Source organism: Protopterus annectens, chromosome 6.part0, assembly GCF_019279795.1.
Source record: "Protopterus annectens isolate FY-2018-M chromosome 6.part0, PAN1.0, whole genome shotgun sequence".
In the NCBI taxonomy this organism is placed as follows: Eukaryota; Metazoa; Chordata; order Ceratodontiformes; family Protopteridae; genus Protopterus; species Protopterus annectens.
The window spans coordinates 14,050,832-14,071,093 of NC_056737.1; the positions used below are offsets into that span (position 1 = coordinate 14,050,832).

The 20,262-nt window shown below is 42.9% G+C and overlaps 1 protein-coding gene across 6 annotated transcripts in view; it reads left to right on the forward strand.

Annotated features, from left to right (window-relative positions):
• The window catches only part of G2E3 (G2/M-phase specific E3 ubiquitin protein ligase), a 1,254,036-nt gene that overhangs the window by 565,861 nt on the left and 667,913 nt on the right, over positions 1–20,262 (forward strand). For all 6 annotated transcript variants that reach the window (XM_044073806.1, XM_044073803.1, XM_044073801.1 and 3 more), the window contains one exon: positions 5,607–5,775. In XM_044073806.1, the coding sequence (XP_043929741.1) occupies positions 5,607–5,775 (169 nt within the window). The remainder of the gene's footprint in view (positions 1–5,606; positions 5,776–20,262) is intronic.

A 20,262-nucleotide genomic window follows, 5' to 3' on the forward strand; every position in this document is an offset into this window, starting at 1 on the left:
TCTTCAGCCTCCTCGAAATCCTCGCTGCTGTCACATGCAGACATGGACAGGATGGTGCAGAGTTTTCTCAAAGCCCAGATTCAGTTGGGGATTTTGCCATCTCCAACCCATGATGCATCAGTGAAAGCGCCAACTCCAGTTCCTCAATCTCCTCTCCCTATCCAACCTCCAGTTTCAACTTCAGGATCTGAATTTCATGAGTGGGCTGTCATCAGAGCATAGAATTTGTCTTTCTTTCAACTCCAGTAGTGTCCCAGACCAACTCGGCTCAGATGCCTTCTGAGCGGAGTGGGTGCCACACCAGAGACATCGGTTCAGACTCTTTAGTAGTCATCCCTGCCCCTACGGGCTTTGGCCCTTTACCATTCAGGCCCAGTGCTTTCTGGGGGCATCGAATCTGGGATGGCTTCCTCTTCCTCCCCTTTGGTAGCCCTGGCTCCTAGGGAGAGAGGGGTGGGCTTCTCCGGTTTTGTCGGCTTTCCAGGCAGCAGAGAGGGCTTTCTCCAGTTTTGAGAAATTGGGTAGGATGTGGGGGATAAGGGTTCCTCTCCCTCTGATCCTAGCTTTCTGCCTATCCATCCTGTCTGTACTCAATCCCTCCAGGAGAGCCTCCATTTCTACACCCAGCGAGGGGTCCCACTGTCTTCTGAGTCCTCCCCTGAGTATCCTGCAGGGAGGTTTATCAGATGAGACAGTGCAAGAGGAAGTACCTAGATGCCCCTCTGGAGTTGTTGATAGAGGACACTGTCTTTGATGAAGGAGAAGGGTCCCCCTGATCTCCACCTGATATCTCCTTTGGTAATTATTTTGGAAATACTGAAACAAAAGGGTGGCTGGTCATCCCATTCCCTTTCCTCCGAGGAGTCATTGTTTCTGGAGGCCTTCGGGACGGGCTTATCTCCATCCTGAGTAATCCCACCTATGGACAAGTTCTTCAACCTGATCACACACCGGACGTGGAAGGAGCCAGACACTGTGAAGTCCATTATTAAGCATGCAGACAGATATCAGTTCCAGTAGTCCTCAGCCATTCTGCAGTAAAGGTGTCCCAGTTGATGCCATTGTGGTGTCAGCAGCAACTAATTAGGAGCTAGCTGAACAGAGCTCCTCTGTTCATCCCCATAACCAAGAGTCTCGGGATTTGGATAGGCACGGGAAGCATGTGTATGCTTCAGCTACCTTTACACTGAGAGCTTTAAATTATTTAGCACATTTTATGCATCTCTAGAGGAATCTGGTCAAGGAGCTCACCAACTCTGTGGCTGGCAGTCATTGTCCGAGGAAACCCTCAAGAAGTTAGCTCCCCAACTGATCAAGGTCATCCATTGAGGATTCCCTCAATGAGATTAATTTCTTACGCCACAGAAGGAACCTCTTGAGCAACTGGTTCAGGCAAAGCTCTTGGGAGACCTTCCTGGATGAGGCTTTGTGGGTTTGCGGACCCCTTTAAGGCATCATCCGTAAGTGTCCCTTTTCATGGTTCTTCCTTGTTTGGACAGTCAGTTAAATTAATTCCTTACCTGCAGCAAACAGGAGGGAAAGACCTTATCTGCCATAGGGATCAAATTGTTTCCCCCCTACAGACCTTTTCTAGGAACCAGTGGAGTGGGAAGATGATGTGGTTCTGTAAATCCCAGGGATGTTTCCCTGAATTGCAAGATGAATCACCTTCTTAAGGAAGAGGGATTTAATGGTAGAGACCGCCCCAGAGGGAGAAGGGACCCACAGAAACAGGGCTGTTGATAACCTTTCTCCGACAGGCTCTACCAGTGCTCCTGAAGCATTGCCCTGCTGTCCTAAACTGGAAGCAGTCGGGGCAGACTCCTTGCATCCAGACGACTGGGCAAACATAAATGACAACTGGGTATTTTATTTCCAGAGGTTACTATATTCTCTTTTTTCCCTTTGTCCTTCCAGTTCTGGGAGACATCTCCCTGATGTACCACCCAGTCAGAGGGGAGAATGCCATCATAGAGATTCAGAAACTTCTAAGAGTCATCTAGGAGGTCCCAGCCGAACATCAAGGATGCGGAATTTGTGCTTCTTTTTGGTGCCAAAGAAAACAGGGGACCTTCGACCAATCTTAGGAGCCAACCATTACCAGTTCAGAGTACTGCCATTTGGTCTCACCATCACCCCCTGGATGTTCACCAAATGCATGGCACTGCTTGCAGCCCACCTTCATCTGGAAGATTTCGAGATTTTTCCATACTTTGATGATTGGCTGCTAACTGCACCTACAAGCCATCAACTACTTCAGACCATCCAGGTTTTGCTACAATTCTTCGATTGCCTGGGAATTACTGAATTTAGCAAAATCAAATATGATCCCTGTGCAGGACATAAGGGACGCAATTGAACACTGGCACACAGATAGCTGCCTTACCTCCATGGAAAATAAGATCCTTGAGACAACAGATGCAACTGATTCCCCACACCCGCCAGCTCACCTAGTTCTGATGTGGCTCTAGGATCTATGTCAACTGTCATCCTTGTGGTACTGTTATCAAGGTTCTTCATGCGAGTTCTCCAGTGGACCCTAGTGGTGGAATGGTCTATCCTCTTTACCATCCCTTGTCAGCTCCCATCAGACTCTGATCTGCAAGCGTCATCTGCAGTGGTGGATGCTTGCAGACAATTTCCATCTCAGCAGACCCTCTACTCCCCCCTCCACCTATAGCCACAATGACCACGATGCGTCTCTACTGGGGTGGGGGGCATTATCAGGGAAGAATGGTCCAAGGCACACGTGGTCCACGACAGAGACCAAATTGCACATAAATTTCCCAGAGATGAGAACAGTACTTATTTGTTGCGAGTGTTTCAGGACATTCTCATTGCAATGCACATCCTGAGAGAGTCTAACGTTCTAGACTGAGCAGGTCCATTTTGAGTCCTCATAAGTTGTCCCTGAATAAGGCGGTAGTGAATGAGATTTTCAGCTTTTGGGGCCAACCTTGCTGTGACCTCTTTGCCTCTCCCCTGAACAACAAGTGCAGCAAGTACCTCACTTTGATCCCCCCCATGGTGGGAGTCACCCAGGGATGCTCTAGTCTGTGATTGCCCCCCCCCCCCCCGAGTCTCCTTTATGCTTATTCACCAATTCCCCTGATCCCCAAGGTTCTGCAGAAAGCCAGAAGGTTGAAGAGCACTCTGATCTTCATTGTACCCTTCTGGCCTCGTCAGGTATGATTCTTCTTCCTGTGATCTCACAGCCAGTATCCCCCATGGCTAGATCCCAGGCAGGATCTAATTTTCCATCCGTTGGAATGTTAGGCCTCCAATCTTTGATTCTCAGACTAACCGCTTGGTTTCTCTACTTCAGTGATTCTTCGCAAGTCCAAGCTAGCATCCTGTGTTCGGGATATTATACTGGCTTCTCAGAAGCCTTCCACCAAAAAAGTGTACAACAGTAAATGGAAGAGATTTTCCATTTGGGCATTGGAACAGGACATTGATCCTTTTTTCTGCCCCCATTTCGGATATTCTTATGTTTCTCTGCTTACTTTTGCAACAAGGGGCTAGTTTCTTCACCATAAAGTTAAAGCTAGCAACTATTGTGAATTTTAATGTAGAGAAGGGCAACAGTTTTTCCTCTTCTCTCTCAACATCAAGGTTTATGTAGGGCTTTCCTGAGCGCAGTTATTCAACTTAGACATCCTATAAAATATCAGTCTCCTCCTTAAGATCTCACTGTTGTGCTTTAAGGCCTAGCACAGAAACCTTTTAAGCCTGCAAGCTCATGTGACATAAAAACTGTCTTGGAAGACTATTTTCCTAGTGGCCATTACTTCAGCAAGAAGAGTGTTGGAATTACAAGCCTCATCTTCCCAGCCTCCTTACATTACATTTTTCAAGGACAGCCTCTCCCTCAGAACAAACCCTTCCTTTTATACCCAAGGTTGCCACAGAGATGAAAATCAACCAAGCCATTCATTTGCCAGTTTTCTTCCCAAATTATTCCAACAAGGGTAAATATATGCTGCATTTGCTGGATATGCACAGATAATTGCATTTCTATCTACATAGAATGAAACTGCATAAAAAAATTTGAGCAATTGTTCATCTCCTTTTCACCAAATAGATTGGGTCAGGCTGTATCCAAAACTGTCTATTTTTTGAAATGGCCTACAACTTCCCCATCTCCCTAGAACTCATTCTACCATGTCTGCCTCGTGTGCCTTTTTGGCTAGAACTTCTATTGATGAAATTTGTACAGCAGTGACATAAGTTGGACAGTATCTCTAGAAACAGAGCATTCTTTGTCTCTGTGGTGCTCAGGCATATCCTTCCTTGAGGGCCACCCAGGGTTCACGTAGCTGGGGACTCTGACACAGTAGTGAGGCATAATGAAATGGACAACATCAAATTAGAAGTTATGTACTTACCATAACTTGGCATCTCTGTTGTCCAACTTCGTTATGCCTCACGTCCCACCCAGCCATCCCCCATCCTGAAACACAACTTCTATTTTTGACAGACCGGCCTAATGCCCTTCATCTTGGCAATTACGAGTCCAACAGTCCACACCAGTAACTCATTACTATAGTGAAATAGTAGACTGGCAGGCAGTAAAATAAGAGCATTAGCAGCAGAAAGGCAGGCATATATTCAGACAAGAGGGACTATGAATGAGAAATTTAAGCAGTTTTACATTTGTAGCTCAGCAGCAATGATGGAGCCTTTGTTCTCCAAGTACTACTTTATTTCAAGCGAGTTAGAATTCTTGTGCAGTTAAGGTCTTATCAGCTAGTGCCATGTGATTGTTTTCTGTGTTGTAAAGGGAAAAGGCGATGACCTTTATGCTGTTGTAAATTTAGGTATAAGACACAATAGTTCAGTAAAACTTAAATGTGCCCTGCTTCATAAATTTTGTTACACATGTCAGTTGATCTGCAGTGGGTGCTTATTTACCCTTCTTTCATCCTGTTATGCCTGGCTGGTCTTTCCATCCTGTGTCTGTGGATGTATTTTCTGGCAAGTATTTTTATATTCCTGCATGCTGTGCTTTTTCCTTTCTGCCTAGCAGTTGTGATCTTTTACTAAATGTGGGGTTTGAACTGATTGACAAAGGGGATGGGCACACTCCCTTCATACCTCTCAACTGTCTACATTTTGCAGAATGTCCATGCCTCTTATTTCTGTTCTACTCCTCATAGAATTTGTGGTTTTCTGGCAAATCACCAAGGATTGAAGTCAGTAATGACAATTATGTGATTTTGACACTTAATCTTCAGAAAATGCATGCCAGCACAAAAACTATTACTCCAGCAACTTTGTAAGTTAATAAGAGCGATACTTAAAAATCTGTCCCAATTTTTTTGCCCTTTGTTGCACTATTAAGGCTTTGTCCAGATTTCTGGCACTAAGAAGTTGAAAGGTAGGACTCCATTTGCCTCATGTTATACCACTGAGTGTCCAATAGTTCATGTTTGTGCCATGGATGTGGGAATGATAAAGAAAATGTTTGGAATTGCAGAAGAGGAACTCATAAGATCCACTACAGAAAATGCCCTCTCAGATTTATAAAGCAATTCATTATAGTGAGTACATGTGTTTGCACACACAAAATGAAAAATAAGTACACTGTTTTGTATTTTATTTAGATCTTACTGCTGGGAACACCGTCCAGTTCAGAAAGCTGCAAAACGTAGGAGAGGCAGTGGACCAGCTCTTTGTACGATATGCTTGGAACATGTTGATACCATCCCTTCCTTTAGTATATTAAAAAGTCCATGTTGTAAAAATACTTGGTTTCATAGAGACTGCCTACAGGTGAGTTAAATTTGTTGTAAGATTAAAACTTGAAAATGTTATCCAATCACATTGCTGTCCATTGCCACTTGTCTTGAGTGCTAATGCAGAGAGATATGTAGCTAAGGTGTTCATTTACAGTTTGGAACATCCATTGACAGAAGTACCCAGTAAAATTTATGGGAAAGTGCATGACAAAGAGGCCTTTAAAGTGAGTGCTGGATCGTGTGACTACTTCTGTCTGGGATTTGGTTTAAGGTGTGAAGTATCTTTGTAGTTGTGTGACTTTACATTCATTGCAGTTGCTGTAGCCCTTTATGAATTCTTGACCACAGCTTTTGTACTCTGCACTAGTACTGCCTTAGCTTTGTGGTCTGTGAAAAGTGGATAAGATAACCCAAGATAAGTCATTAATCCTTGATTGCTGGAATATTTAACCCAGTGGCGAGCACTCATGACCAATAGAGAGACTGAATATCTTGAGATGGATAAAGTCCAGCCTTGTTAAAGTTTTTGCACCCTTATTACTCTTGTTTTGTTGGCCTCTGCATTATTTTGCTCCCCATCTTACACCTCCCTCCTGAATGCGCCCCTAATGAGAAGTTGTATGGTTATGAGGAGGCCGTGTGAGAGCCATTGCTGTTGCTAATTAAGACTTTGGAATTAACCACCAGCTGAGAGTTGCCATATTGTGAAATACTGACTGAATTTGTGGAATATTTGACTGAAAATAAGTGTGGCATTGAATTCACTGTCAAGTATGATCTCACCAGTATAGTTTATTTGGATGTGGTAGTCACTAAAAAGAATGAGGGTACTTTGGACAGTAGTGTCTGAAAAATATCTCCGATTGAATACTCTTGTTACATGCCACTAGTTGTCATCCCAGACGTATCATATGTAATATACCTAAATCCCAGTTTTCACGGATTCGAAGAATTTGCTCATCTGATGAGGATCAGGTTAAAGAACAATTTGATATGGTCAATAGATTTTGTAATGAGGATATAATAAGAAAGATATTCATCACACATGTAATATGGTAAAAAATTGATGAGTCTCAATTATTACAATATAAATATGGGGAAGTTCCAGTTCAAAATGCTGTAAGGTTTAACTACAAGCTTTGGTTGAAATACTTTATTTAGTAGTTTGATACAAAAACATTGGATTTTTTATTGCCTGATAATAGGTTGTGAAATTATACCTTTGAGATGTTTGTTTTCATACCGTAGAGAAAAACATTGGGTGGTGCATTTAATCATTATAAAAAGTCTTCTCAGAGGTTTGATCAACAGATGACCATTGGGTGGCATCCTTATTGGATGTCAACCCTGTGGTCTTTTTTCCTCATTTAAATTTGTAGTAAAAAGTAAAGAATTTAACACCAGTAATTACCTCTCATGTTTTTGATATTTGTATATTTGGTAATTGTAGTTCTGATTGTGTGGGTTATATATCTTCCACATGCACATGTTTTGCATTTTTATGTAGGACAGACATCACGTCCATTCAGGACATGCATTTCTGAGCATATGAGTGATATTAGAAATAAACGTATATCTAATAAATTATTTAAACATTCTAAAAGACGACCTACTGCACAATATATATTTACCATCATTGATAAAATTCAAGATAATAAAAGTATTAAAGCAGGTTAGCATAATATTTTGAACAGGAAAGAAAAGTCTTGGGATTATTCTGCCTTGTGAAGTGGAAGCCTCCCAAATGAAGTATGAAATGGGGTAAATTTGTGGCTATTATAATGGATCTGGCTTGGGATTTTGATATAGGATAGGCGATGACATCAGGCGATATTTGTAGGTATTCGCTGGAGGTGATAGGTATGATAGGATTTCGGGTTGGGATTTTTAATAGTTTCGTTAGAATGTAGGTAAAACTGGTTTGTAATTTAAAGGAGAGAAGCTGGAAGCTGTGTCAGGTTAAGGAGGGAAGGGAAGGAGTAGATAGATGATTGGCTAGGGATTGGATGGCTAAAAAAAAAAAAAAGTCATTGGAAGAGTGCTAACTACTTGGGTTCTTGACCAGTAGAGATTCTCAGGGGTTGGGGGTTGATTTTTACCAGGGGAGGGGGTTTGTTAAACCAGCCCAGAACTTTTTGGGTTAGTCTGATGTTTGTCCTGGAGGTGACAAGTACTGTTTTTATCTCGAGGTTTATGTCAGTTTTTGGAGGTTTCTAAGCTGCTGAAATATTATACGGTCTAGGGAGTTTTGGTAAGCTCTCCATTTGTGCCAAAAGCCTGGTCACGGAGTTTAATCTTTAGTGTATAGTTGATTGGATCTTTATTGGTGAGAATCCAGTCAATAGTGGGAGATTAGGAGAGAAGCCATGTAAGGTTGATGATTAGGATTTGACTTGGCAGACAGTGTGGACCAGTCAATGTGAAAGTCCCCCTAGAACTATGGTTTCTTGGGGCATACAAGATTTTTTGGGTGTGGGTGTTAATACAAATCTTTAGTATAAGTTCTATGTCATGTTAGAGACCTGGGGGGAATGCATGGGTTCATATGTGAGTTGAACATGTTCTTAAACATGATAGCTATCCTCCACCTCTTTTGGTTGTTCGATCCTTCTTAAGATATTATAGCCAGGTGGAAGAATTTCTTCATCCTTTGGTTGGGGGATGCTATAGTGTCTGGGAAAAGTGTGTGTGTGTGGTGTAGTGTGAGCCTTGGGAGGGGAGATCTAAGAGTGATTGTTGTGTTCATCTTGTTTTGAGCACGGGATAAGAAGAAGTAAAGTTAGTGAACCATGACGGTGAAAGAGGGTGGGATGGGATGATAGGAGGGGGGTTCTAAATTTTTTTGGGAGTTGTCTAGGAGTGGGATGGGCTAGATATCACTATAAATTAAACTGGGGGCTTTGTTTCTGCCGTGTCTTAATGAGCATCTATGATGCACCAATAGCAGCAGGTTTAACTACATTTGTTTTACTTGTAAATGATAGTGTTTCAGTGGTATCGTACACTGATGAAGGCTTGCTGTGCCAAAGCCAGTCTGTTTCGTCCCATTTTTTCGATGGTATATGTGAACATTGTAAAATAAAACATCAGAACTTTAATTGGACTTTGTGTGCTGGTCTTTTTTTCATTTTGCATTTTGAATTTTCATGTTTTGGCCCTTGCACCTTGTATGTGCGGAAGTTGTTTCTGGAGTGCAGGTGTTTTCCATTTCTTCCCAGAACTTACTGGATTTCAAAACCTACAAAGCAGAAAAAAATTATTGGAAGATTGCTTTCTGACCACCTCAAATTTGTAGATTTTGTAGGCAGTACTCTTTTGGGAAAGAACTCTTCGTGTCTGTTTTCCTACATTTATCGTTGACAGTGTAAATTATCTTTCATATCAAAAGTGAATAAAACAAGAAAGGCATTCATAGGTGTGTACTAGGCTAATGGCCCTGGAGCCTTTACAAGCTTAGCCCATAGGATTATCCTGGCATCGTGCCACCTGACCTTAGTTCCCAGTGCCTCTGTCGAGTAGAGCCACTGGAGTGATCCCCAGGGTGAATTTTCTATTTCCCAACCACTCCTCAAGATCTCTCTTGGAGGACCATTGAGGTGCTCTGTTTGACATGTATGGGAAGTCTATTCCATAGCATGGGCAGTCTCTGGGTTATGAACCTGTCCCTCCGGCTTGTTCTGTTGATTGTGGTAATGAGGTTGAGGTCTCTGGAGCGTGTGGTGCGGAGGGATTGGGATTTCTTTAGATGTAGCATTTCTAACAGAGCTGGGTCAGATGTGGCTTTAAGTCAAGCAGAGATCGCCTCTAAGCAGGCGATAACGAGACAGAGAATAGTTGGATTTTTTTTTCTGTCCATATAGGACAAGTGTTTAAGGCCTAGGATCCTCTTTGTGAATTCAAGTCCACTGCTGTAAGAATGGTGGTGCCCCTGTAATGTCTGAGATGTCTTGGGGTGAAATTTTCTTTTCCAAAATATTAAGCTTTTTAGTCCCCTAATCTGTAAATTTCCAGTGATATCCTTTTTTTTGGCTGTTGTAATGAGCCCTGCATCCTCTGGGTGACAGCAACTGGCTGTATACAAGGGAGTCTGGTAGCTTTGTCCACAGCAGCAGTCTTAGCCACTTTGTGCATTTGCATGCCTTTGTCAGGGCTGCAGTTGCCATTCCTTTAAATCCTGTTTCTGTGGTCAGCAATACGCGTATACAGTTTTAAATATATTGTGTTTTGTTGTATAGCACTTTGAGGGAACAAAAAGAACAAATATTTTAGAATTTTAGCTTTATTACTTATTACAGGTAACCACGTCAGAGCAACTGCGGTGGTGGTGCTGCGGTAGCGTTGTCGCCTCACAGTAAGACGTTGTCCTGTTCGATTCTCAGCTAGAGCATCTTCTGTGTGGAGACATGCGTGAATGGGCGTACCTTTGTTGAAGGTTGTGCGTCAGTGCCGGCAACTCGGCACTTAAAAATCTACTGCCAATCATTAGCGGACCGGAATTCCGCTGTGGCGACCCCTAACTGGGAAAAGCTGAAAGACACAACAACAACAGGCAACAACTTCAGAGTTGTGTAAGGCACTTTGCGATGGAAATTTAGTGTTTTTATTTGAGTTTAATCTGTTTGTTTCCTTGCCAATAGTATCCATTTTTATGGATTGTGTGTATATGTGTGAGCGAGAGGGAGAGGGTGTTATAAAGTTTTGGAACATATTCTTTTTAACAGCTTTTTTTCAGCTTACAGTAAGCTAATTTTTCAGCATGCAAGTGCAAACTTGAGACTGTTAACTTGACAATTTCGGTATCTTTTTTTTGTACCACAACATGGTCTGAAAGGGCAGAGAAATTTAAAATGTGTGAAGTAAAAGCTTTCTTTTTTCTTGGAAATTCTCTAAAAGAAAGTATTGTGGAAAATATTAATTTTTCAAATTGCATTTTTCTTAATGGTGGAAACAAACCATGTGTGGAAAGGTCATTTTTCATCCGAAACTATTAACCTTACAGATTCCCCAGGAATAACCAAGGAGAATTTTCCTAGTAATCATTCTTTTAAGTTTGATTACAATAGATTTGTGGATATTTTCATAAGAACAGATGCTTCTTTTCTGTGCAAACGTATTTTCTCAGAAACAGTAGTGTCCTACCTTGTTTCCAGTTCTGATAAAGAAGAGAATGAGATTAAACCAGCTTTGTGGTGTAGAGGGATAAAGCCCTAAATAAGGCTCTGGTGACGTGGGTTTGATTGGTAACTTGGGCAGATGAAGCAGGGGCAGGAAGAGTTGGTCATTTGTCTAGATGTTCCCTTTGGGGAGGTGTGGCTCATAGAGGAGAGTTAGCCCTCTGATGTAACAGGTGAATACAGGGGAGGAAGGAATCAAGGAGTAGGCCATAAATGAAAAAAATCCCTTTCTGGAAGCTGTCAGTAGTACCCCCGGGAGGATGCCCTTGTGGGTTACATGCCTGTCCCAGTCTTAAAATGGCGATAGTCTGAGGGTTGTAGGGGAGAGACGGATAAACCTAGTGATGAACAAGGGTAAGCCGTAAACAATGAAGCATGAGGAACCTCAAAAAATGACTTGTGATGGTGAATTTAAACAAGGAGTGGGTAATACTGAATTGGATGACCGTCTTCAAAGGCTTTCAGTTAATTACACAGGTTTTGTCAGACCTTTTTAACTCAAGTCCTCCTTTATATGAAGTGACATGATATCTTTGACTATATAAGTAGATATGATATATTTGGCTGTATAAGTAGATGTGTTTTCACCTAGAACTTTCACACTTGAGTAGAGTGTATAAGATTTTGGAAGAAGCTGTTTCAGTTTTCCTTTAGTGCAGGATACATTTTTTCATAGGTAAGTACTAGGCTAGCTGCCTTTCTGGTCCATTTTAAGCATTGTAATTTCCCTTTCTGTGCTTGAATTAACCTATTCCATCTGGTTAATGATTGGTTTTACCCATCCCAGGGTGATGATTATTTATTAATAATTTATTATTAATATATATCCCATTCTCTTCTGCTGAGTGTGGCAAAGCAGCCTGTTCTAAGTTTGATTGAAGAAAGTTTTTGAGAGTCTTTTTTCCCTCTGTGTGCCGAGAGCCTTTAGCTCTCACACTGAACACTTTAATACCTGTCAAAACACTTTTTTGACTGTTGACATGCTATATCTGAAAGAAGAGAGAGAAAACTTCTAGTTCAACTCCTTGAAATCTGGACATGTGTGCTACTTTGCTAAATTCTTTGAGAATGTTACACAAGCTGTGAACAGTGGTCAATGCTGTTCATACAGCATACCACAGCCTTGCTAAAGCATCTGATACTATACCACATGTTAACATAATTATCAAGTTAACTGAACTCCAAATTGATCCCAATGTAGTTGGATGGATAGCAATTTGGCTGAGGGACAGAACCCATATAGCGTGACTGGCAGGTGCCTCCTGAGAGAGCATGAGAGTGAACTGTGGAGTTCCTCGAGGATCCACGCTGAGACCTCTGCTATTTTGCATCTACTTGGCAGATCTTCATATTGGGAGCTGGGATCTCTGGCTATCAGAGTGTGAACTTCACTGTAATTGGGGAGTCTTATTCAAGTCCCCCCTCTGATATGCAGAAAGCTGCGACTTCAACTTATACATTTTAGTAACTTGGTCATAAAATGCATGCTAAATTTAAATGCTGATAAGTGTCATGTTGCATTCTGTAAACAATCCCGCCATCTAGCTTATAGTAGACAACACTCATCTATAAAAACTAAAATGTTGAGACACATTGGAAATGGGTAGGTTCCTTTTTCATTGACCATCATGTTACAAAAAGTGGTCAGGAAAACATTCTACATAATGTAGCTGATTGCAAATATTTCATCTAGAGCCAAAGAAATTCTTATTCTTCTATAGTGTGCATTAGACTTTTCATTTAATACAGTGCACATTTGGGGATGTGTCTTGACGTATCAAACAACTGGAAGGACCCAGAGGTTCCTAACTAAGAAGATTACAGGCTTTAAAGACCTGAGCTACCAGGAGAGATTTGAAGTACTGTCCTTGTATTCTTTGTCTTGTAGACTTTTTAGGGTTATCTGTAATTTGCCTTTTGGGCCAGTAGGGATCCAATAGCCCAGGACGTCTGATCTCCAAAAGTCAATCAATTCCACAAACATTAGGGCCAAGGGATCTTAACTTACTTCAGCAAATAAACCAAGTTTTGTGAAGAGAGCTTCATTGTACATTGATGATCCCTTCTCTGGAACAAACTGCCACTCCAAATTAAGCAGTGGGTATACACACTTACTTCCCACAGAAAGGAGTTACATTTAGCTAGGTATATATAAATTCACCACTGTCATTATTGGGGTGCCATTCCTTGAAAAAGGAGATGGGGTCTAATGGTTGGTACTGACAAGGTGTAAATGAACACAGAGGGGCTAGTTGCCTTGTACTTTGTATGATATATACTCATCAGTAAATGGGCTTCCATTGAATTATGAAAGTATATATATTCATCAGTAGACAGATTTCCCCTTACGAATATAACAAATATACTTACTACCACAGTTAAGCATTAAAATTCTACAAGCAGTACACATGCATACCTTAAACCTAAAGGGACGCATGCATTAATATGTGGTGCATGTGTACTGCTTTATCTGGTGTTGGTTCCGTAGATGTTAATACTTTTATAAATCTGTCTCAGCAATGTCCTACTTGTGTGTCTGTGCAGAATTGATGTTTACACATTGAGTAATATAGCTAGTTATAAATGAAAACTGTAATGTCCAATTACCTTTTATTACTCTATTTTGATTAGAAACCTTAGTGGAATGGCACCGGTTTGTTTCCCAGCCAAGCTTTGTTTGAACAGTGACCATGTGATCTCTGGCAGTCAGGCAGACAGTTGTGTCTCTGCAGCCTGATTCTGTGTGGAAATATGTCTAATTTGCAATTAGAGGCTTGTGACTGTTCAGTTCTTAGGTTAAGAACAGTATTTGTGGTGCATTTCCCTCACTCTGCATCATAAAAGAGAAATCCACCACAGAGATTGCTTTTAAAAAAAGGATCTAGTCATTTTCCCCAGCAGATCTATAGCAGCACACTTGCATTCTTGGGCAACATCAGTCTTTCCCACTGTGGACTTGCCTCAGCCTCAAGATGCAGTTTTGGTGTTCAGAACTTGAACCATCTCAGGCAGCATTTAGATCTTCTGACTTTTGTCCTGTGCCCAACCGGCATTGAACTCCTGCTGTGCCCTTTACCACAGAGTAAGTTGAACTCCTGCTTACTGCTTTTCCTAATCACAGATTGTGTACCAATATACCATACTACACAGGAAGTGTCCTGTTTTGTATGTAGCTATACGCATTGCTGTAAACTAGCAGCAATACTGTACAATGATATGCATAGCTATCATTTTATGTGTGGAGGCAGGATGCAGTTGTGCTTATTGTTGCCATTATTGCTGTAAGGGTTCCTCTGTTTGCATATTGTCTCCTATATATGCTGTGAATAGACCTGTGTGGTTATGTTTAGGGGTGTCCTAGTGCCATGTTTCTTATTTATGCTGTTTCACTAGAGACCAGATGGCTTAGTGGTTAAGGTATTTGCCTCCCATGCACAAGGTTCGATCCTGACCTCCGGCCTGTTTGGAGTTTGCATGTGTCTCCGTGGGGTTTCTCCCATGTCTGAAAACCATGCTGAGCATTTCCATTTCAAACTCACCAATGAATGAAGCTGTGGGCAGCAGCACAGACTCTACATGGTGCTCTGTAGGGGGAAGAGTTGTACAGACAGCTTTGGGCATAACTGTGGTGTGCAGTATCCTCAAGATAGGAGAACACAGATCACAGACTGCGCGCCGTGGCAGAACTAGCCACTCGACAGTGTAAAATATGGCTCTAGGTGATTCAGTCATGTTGATTAATGTCGCCAGAAATGGACATGAGTAGTTACCGGTGATAAGTGGGTTGAGGACCCGGGCTACTCTGACCCACGTCTGGGACCCATGCTAATGGTGGGAGGGATATATGTGCCCCTTTTGGCCAGTATTTGCCTGCCATAAAGTCCAGCAGCCCTAGGTTAACAAGTTACTGGCTGGCTGATGTCTAGTTGCCCAGCCTGGGTTACCTGGGATAGCTCTGAGTGAAAGTTGGACGTAAAACCAACCTGCCAAACATGAACTGAGAATTGCCACACTTAATTGTAGGTTCACTGACAGGACGCAGCTTGGAAGTGGATGACATGATGATACGGAGGAGGCTGGACATCCTATGTATCCAAGAGATGAGATGGAAGGGCAGTGCAGCAAAGCCACTTGGCTTGGGATCCAGAGTCTACTACTCAGATAGAGGGCAGACTAGAAATGGTGTAGGAAGTGTGGTGAAGGGCTTCAGAAGGCAGTAAGGGATATAATCAGAATTAATGACAGACTCATGGCAGTCAAGACTCCAGTGTAATGATAGGGCAGTATTCATAATCTCAGCCTGTGCCCCACAGCAGGGTTGTGATAGTGAGGAAAAGAGTACATTCAGACAGCAGCTGCAGGACCTACTAGATAAAATAGGACAACATGAAGTGGTGTTGATGGGTGGCATCAATGCACATATTAGGACAGACAAGGATATGAGGACTGCCTGGGTCCACTGGGTGGGTCAACAGGAATAAAGGAGAAGCCATTCTAGACTTCTGTCTGGCAAATGGCTTGATAGTAGCCAACACATGGTTCAGAAAGACACAGTCACAAGATCACAAAAGTAGTCAACATGCAACTCGGGTAAACTTCCTCCTAGTAAGGAAAAGGCACTGGGGCAGAATCCATGATTGCAAAGTCATCCCCAGTGAAACAGTAGGCCCACAGCATAAACCACTAGTTGCTACAATCAGCTGCAAGCAGTGGTCATAGAAGGCTCTAAGGTCAACAGAGACCAGGCTGAAGACCTGGAAGGTGACTGGAGAGAAAGTACAGCAGTTCAATGAATTAATCAGGGCTCTAGCACCCCAAGAAGAGTAGGAAATAGGTGAAGTTGAAGAATGGCGGCGCCTAAAAACAGTATGTGTTAGGACTACAGAAAAGATATGTGGCCAAGCCAGGTATGGAAATAAGGTTCATTAGGAAAGCTGGTGGTGGAATGCCAAAGTCCAGGAAGTCATCAAAAGAAGTGGAGACGGAAAAGACTGACCAGGCTAGGAAGGACTACTGGTTGGCTAACAAAGAAGTTGCAATAGCAAAGAATAGGGCATCGGAAGCACTGTACAAACCCTTGGAAAGTGACTCAGTAAGGGGCACCAAGATACTATATCGGGTTGCACGGCAAAGACAGAAAGATAAAGCTAGCCAAACACCCTTCATAAGAGATGCCAGCAACAACCTGCTCACCAGCCCAGAGGACATCAAAGGCAGATGGAAGGAGCATTTCCAGCAGCTTCTGAATGAAGAAAACCCCACAGAATCTGTACTGACCCAGAAACAGCCTACGATGAGAGAAGAGGAGCCCACCATCGAAGAAGTAAGAACAGCACTAAGGAAGATGGTCAGGGAAAGCAGCAGGCTCAGATGACGTCACATCACATATGATAAAGAATACTGGGTGAGATCGGGGAGAAATGGCTCCTGAGGGTACTAATAGCAGTGTGGAGAGAAAGGCGTATCCCAGATGACGAGAGAATAAGCATACTTGTGCCAGTATGCAAGAACAAAGGGGACATCCACAACTGTGGGCAGTACAGAGGCATCAAACTCCTGTCGCATTGCATGAAAGTTCTGAAAAGGGTGATTGATAAATGGATATGCAGAGTAGTAGAATGTAAGGTGGGAGATGAACAGTTTGGATTCAGATCAGGGTGCAGCACAACTGTCCTGATGTTTGCATTGAGACAGATACTTGAGAAGAAGTTAAGGATAAGGAGAGTCTAACTGGGCATTCCTAGACTTGGGGAAAGCATATGACAAAGTCCCAAGAAAGCTGATTTTGGAAGTACTGCAGTGGGTTGAAAGCCTGCACTATTTCTACCAATGTTTCTGCGACATGTGCAAGGACCCAGTGACTCTCACAGAGGGGTTCCCATTGGGTGTGGGTGTACATCAGAGTTCAGCTCTGAGCCCACTGCTGTTCATATTGGTGATGGACTACATTAGCAAACAGGTTGGAGGGGACAGATCAACAAAGCTGCTGTATGCAGACAATGTGGCAGTACAGACAGACTTTGAGCTTAGAACTTCAGCAAAGGATAGGGGAATGGAATGCAAATCTGAAGGCACATGGGATGAAACTAAGCACAGATAAGACGGTGGTAATGGTAGCAAATTGGGGAAATCAGAAGAAGCTGAGAATAGAGATAGAACAGAAGATAGTGGAACAGGTAAACAGCTTCAAGTATCTGGGAAGAGTAGCTGAGGCAAAGGGTAGTGTAGCTTGAATCAGAGGGGCTGCAGCCAACTGGCATAGAGTATCAGATGTAGTCTTGACAGAAGAATGCCAAAGAAGCTGAAAAGTAAGGTGTACAAGACAGCGGTGCGACCAGTACTACTGTATGGTACAGAAACCTGGGCAGTAAAGGCAGAACAGTTGAAGCTAGAGGTGATGGAAATGAAGTTCATAGGTTGGTACTAGGCTATCGGCCCTCGGGCCTATCCAAACCTAGCCATAACAATTCCCTGGATATTTCTTCCCACAATATTTATTTCCCTGGACCCCTGTCTAGCAGGGCGACTGCCATGATCCCCGGGATGAATTTCCTCTCTCCCATCCAATCGTCAAGGTTCCTTTTGAAGAGGGCCAAGGAGGTGCTCTGCTTGACATGTATGGGCAAGTCTATTCCAGAGTATGGGGAGTCTCTGGGTCAGGAACCTATCCCTCCAGCATGTTTTGTTCATTGTGATGACAAGGTTTAGATCCCTAGAGCATGTGGCTCTGAGAGATTAGGATTTCTTTAAATGGAACATGTTCAGCAGCTCAGGGTTTGACATGGCTTTGTATGTTGAGCAGAGATTGCCTCTGTGTAGACGATATGCCACAGAGTATAGTTTGAGTTTTTTTTTAAATGGTCATAGGGCATCTGCTTTAGACCTGTGATTCTTTTAGTGAGGTATTTCTGCGGCCTTTCCAGCTGTTGCAGATGTCTTGTGAGGTACGTACCAAATGGGGCGTTGTACTCTATAATGGGTCTAATGAGGGATGAGTACAGTGGAACAATGACCTCCTTTTTTTCTGGATGAAAAGCCCTTAGTGATGAGGTGTGCCACATAGAAGATGAAGGTTATGGCGATGTGGTTATCGAAGGTGAAGGTGTACCCTAGTCTCTCATCATACTTTCGGTGTTTAGTGTACTGCCACCTCTGTGGTAATTCATGGGTACATGTTTTTTTCCCAAAGGGAATAACTATACATTTCTTGGCATTAAGATTGAGCCCATGGCTCTGGCACCAAGCATCTGTTTCTTTAAGACCCTTTTGTAGAATATCCACATCATTTGGGGATTCAATGATGGCTCCTAGTTTGCAGTCATCTGCAAACTTTGTTAGCCAGCATCCCTTAGTGTTGGCCTGTACTTCAGAGAAGTAGATGCCAAACAAGAGCGGTCCCAGGACTGAACCCTGAGGTACTCCACTTGTCACTTGTCTGGAGCTGGATTTGGAGTCTGCTACTTTTACAGTCTGGGTTCTGTCAGTAAGCAGTTGGCAACCCATCGAGTGACTTAGGGATTTATGCCCCGCTTAGTAAGTTTATCAATGATTCCAGAATGGGGGATGGTGTTTAAGGCCTTGGCGAGGTCCAGATAGGCTGTGTGGACCACCTTACCCTCGTTCACAGCTCTGGAGACTTGGAATCAATCCGGTTCAGGAGACAAGATCGGCCCTTCACAAACCCTAACTGGGTGGGGTCCAGTGTTTGAAGGTTGCCAATGTCTTTGTTTATAAGTTCCATGATAATGCGTTCCATGCCCTTGCAGATCAGGCTCGTCAGATTGATGGGATGGTAGTTCCAGGATCCAAGGTGGATCCCCCCTTGTGGAGTGGGATAACTGTAGCTGTGCACCACTCAGTGACCACGAAGCCTGAGGTGAGGCTATGATTAAACATGACACTTGGTGAGGTGCCAGTTCATTTTGTAGTTCATGTAGTACACAGCCCGGGATGTCATCTGGTCCCATGGATGCTGTATTTTTAGCTTTGGAGAGTGCGGTTTTTAACTTTGTGGCCGTGCTTACTGAAATTTGGCAATCTTTTGGTATTGAGATGGGCTTTTTAGGGGGTGAGAGGGGGGTGAAGTTGGCACTAAATCTGTCTGCCAGGATATTGACGATATCCTTGGGATCAGTACATTTAATGCCATTCTGTTATAGCTTAGAGCAGATCTGAGCATTGCCATTTAGATTCTTGACATAACTGTGCCTTGTGGTTGTCTTTGGAATCCTTGGCAATTTTATATTCGTAACTAGCTTTGGAGGATTTTATGAGGGATCTGAGCTTACTGAGGCTGGTAAGGGAGTTTTTTGAATCCTGACATTTTCCTCTCTTCTGCAACAGTTTCTTCGTTCTGTTGTATAGTTTGTTTATGGCAGGAGACCACCAGATTGGCTTCCATGTTTTGGAGGAGAGCGTCTTGGTTTTATTTGGGATGACATGATTTATGCACGAGTGGATGTGCTCGTACAGTGCCTTAGTGTAGGCTTCAGCAGTCGAACTTTCAGCTCATGTCTGCATGGGTGTCATGAAGTTTGTCACTTCTGACTTGTAGCATGAAGTTGGCTTAGGAGAAGTTTTTTTACGGAGGTTTCCTTGTCAAGGGTGATTTGCTTATGGTCAGACCTGACCAATGAGGGGATGACCACTGGTGTGGAGCATCTGTCTCCCATGTTGGTAATGACCAGGTCTAGGATATTGGAGCCCCTGGTGGGACAATGGATTAAGTTGATCCAGGGTGTTAGAATTTATGAATTCCAAGAATCGTTGGGAAAAGGTGTTGGTACCAGAGTAGTTTTTCCAGTTAATGGCAGGGTAGTTGAAATCACCCAGTATTAGGGTGTTTGGTGGTATCTTAATATTTTCCAGTATGTTTAGAAAGGTGTAGTGAGAATCTTGGGCATGGTAGGGGATCTGTAGCAAGCTACAGTTTGGATTGCAGTCTTGCCTAGTGTTGCACCTGGAGAATTTCTGATGCATTGTGTTGGGCAGCTAGCCTGGAGGTGTGAATATCCTTGGTGAATATGGACACTCCTCCACCTTTAGTGTTTTGGTCTTGGTTTGGTGGCCGAAAAGTGTGGTAAGAGTTGTAGCCTGGTATTGCAGGGGTGCTGCATGGAGCCTTGAACCAGGTCTCAGTTACTGCACAGATATCTATGTTCTCCATTTTGAGGAGTGCCCCGAGAGAGTGCATTTTGAGGTTTAGACTTCTAGCATTGAGTAGCATTACTTTCAGATTTTGCATGCTTGTATCTGTTATGGTGGTGGTTTTGTCCTTTGAACCTTGCCTAAAAAAGGTACTATAGGGGTGGCAAGAGCTTTAGCCAGTAACCTGAATCCCAGGGGTG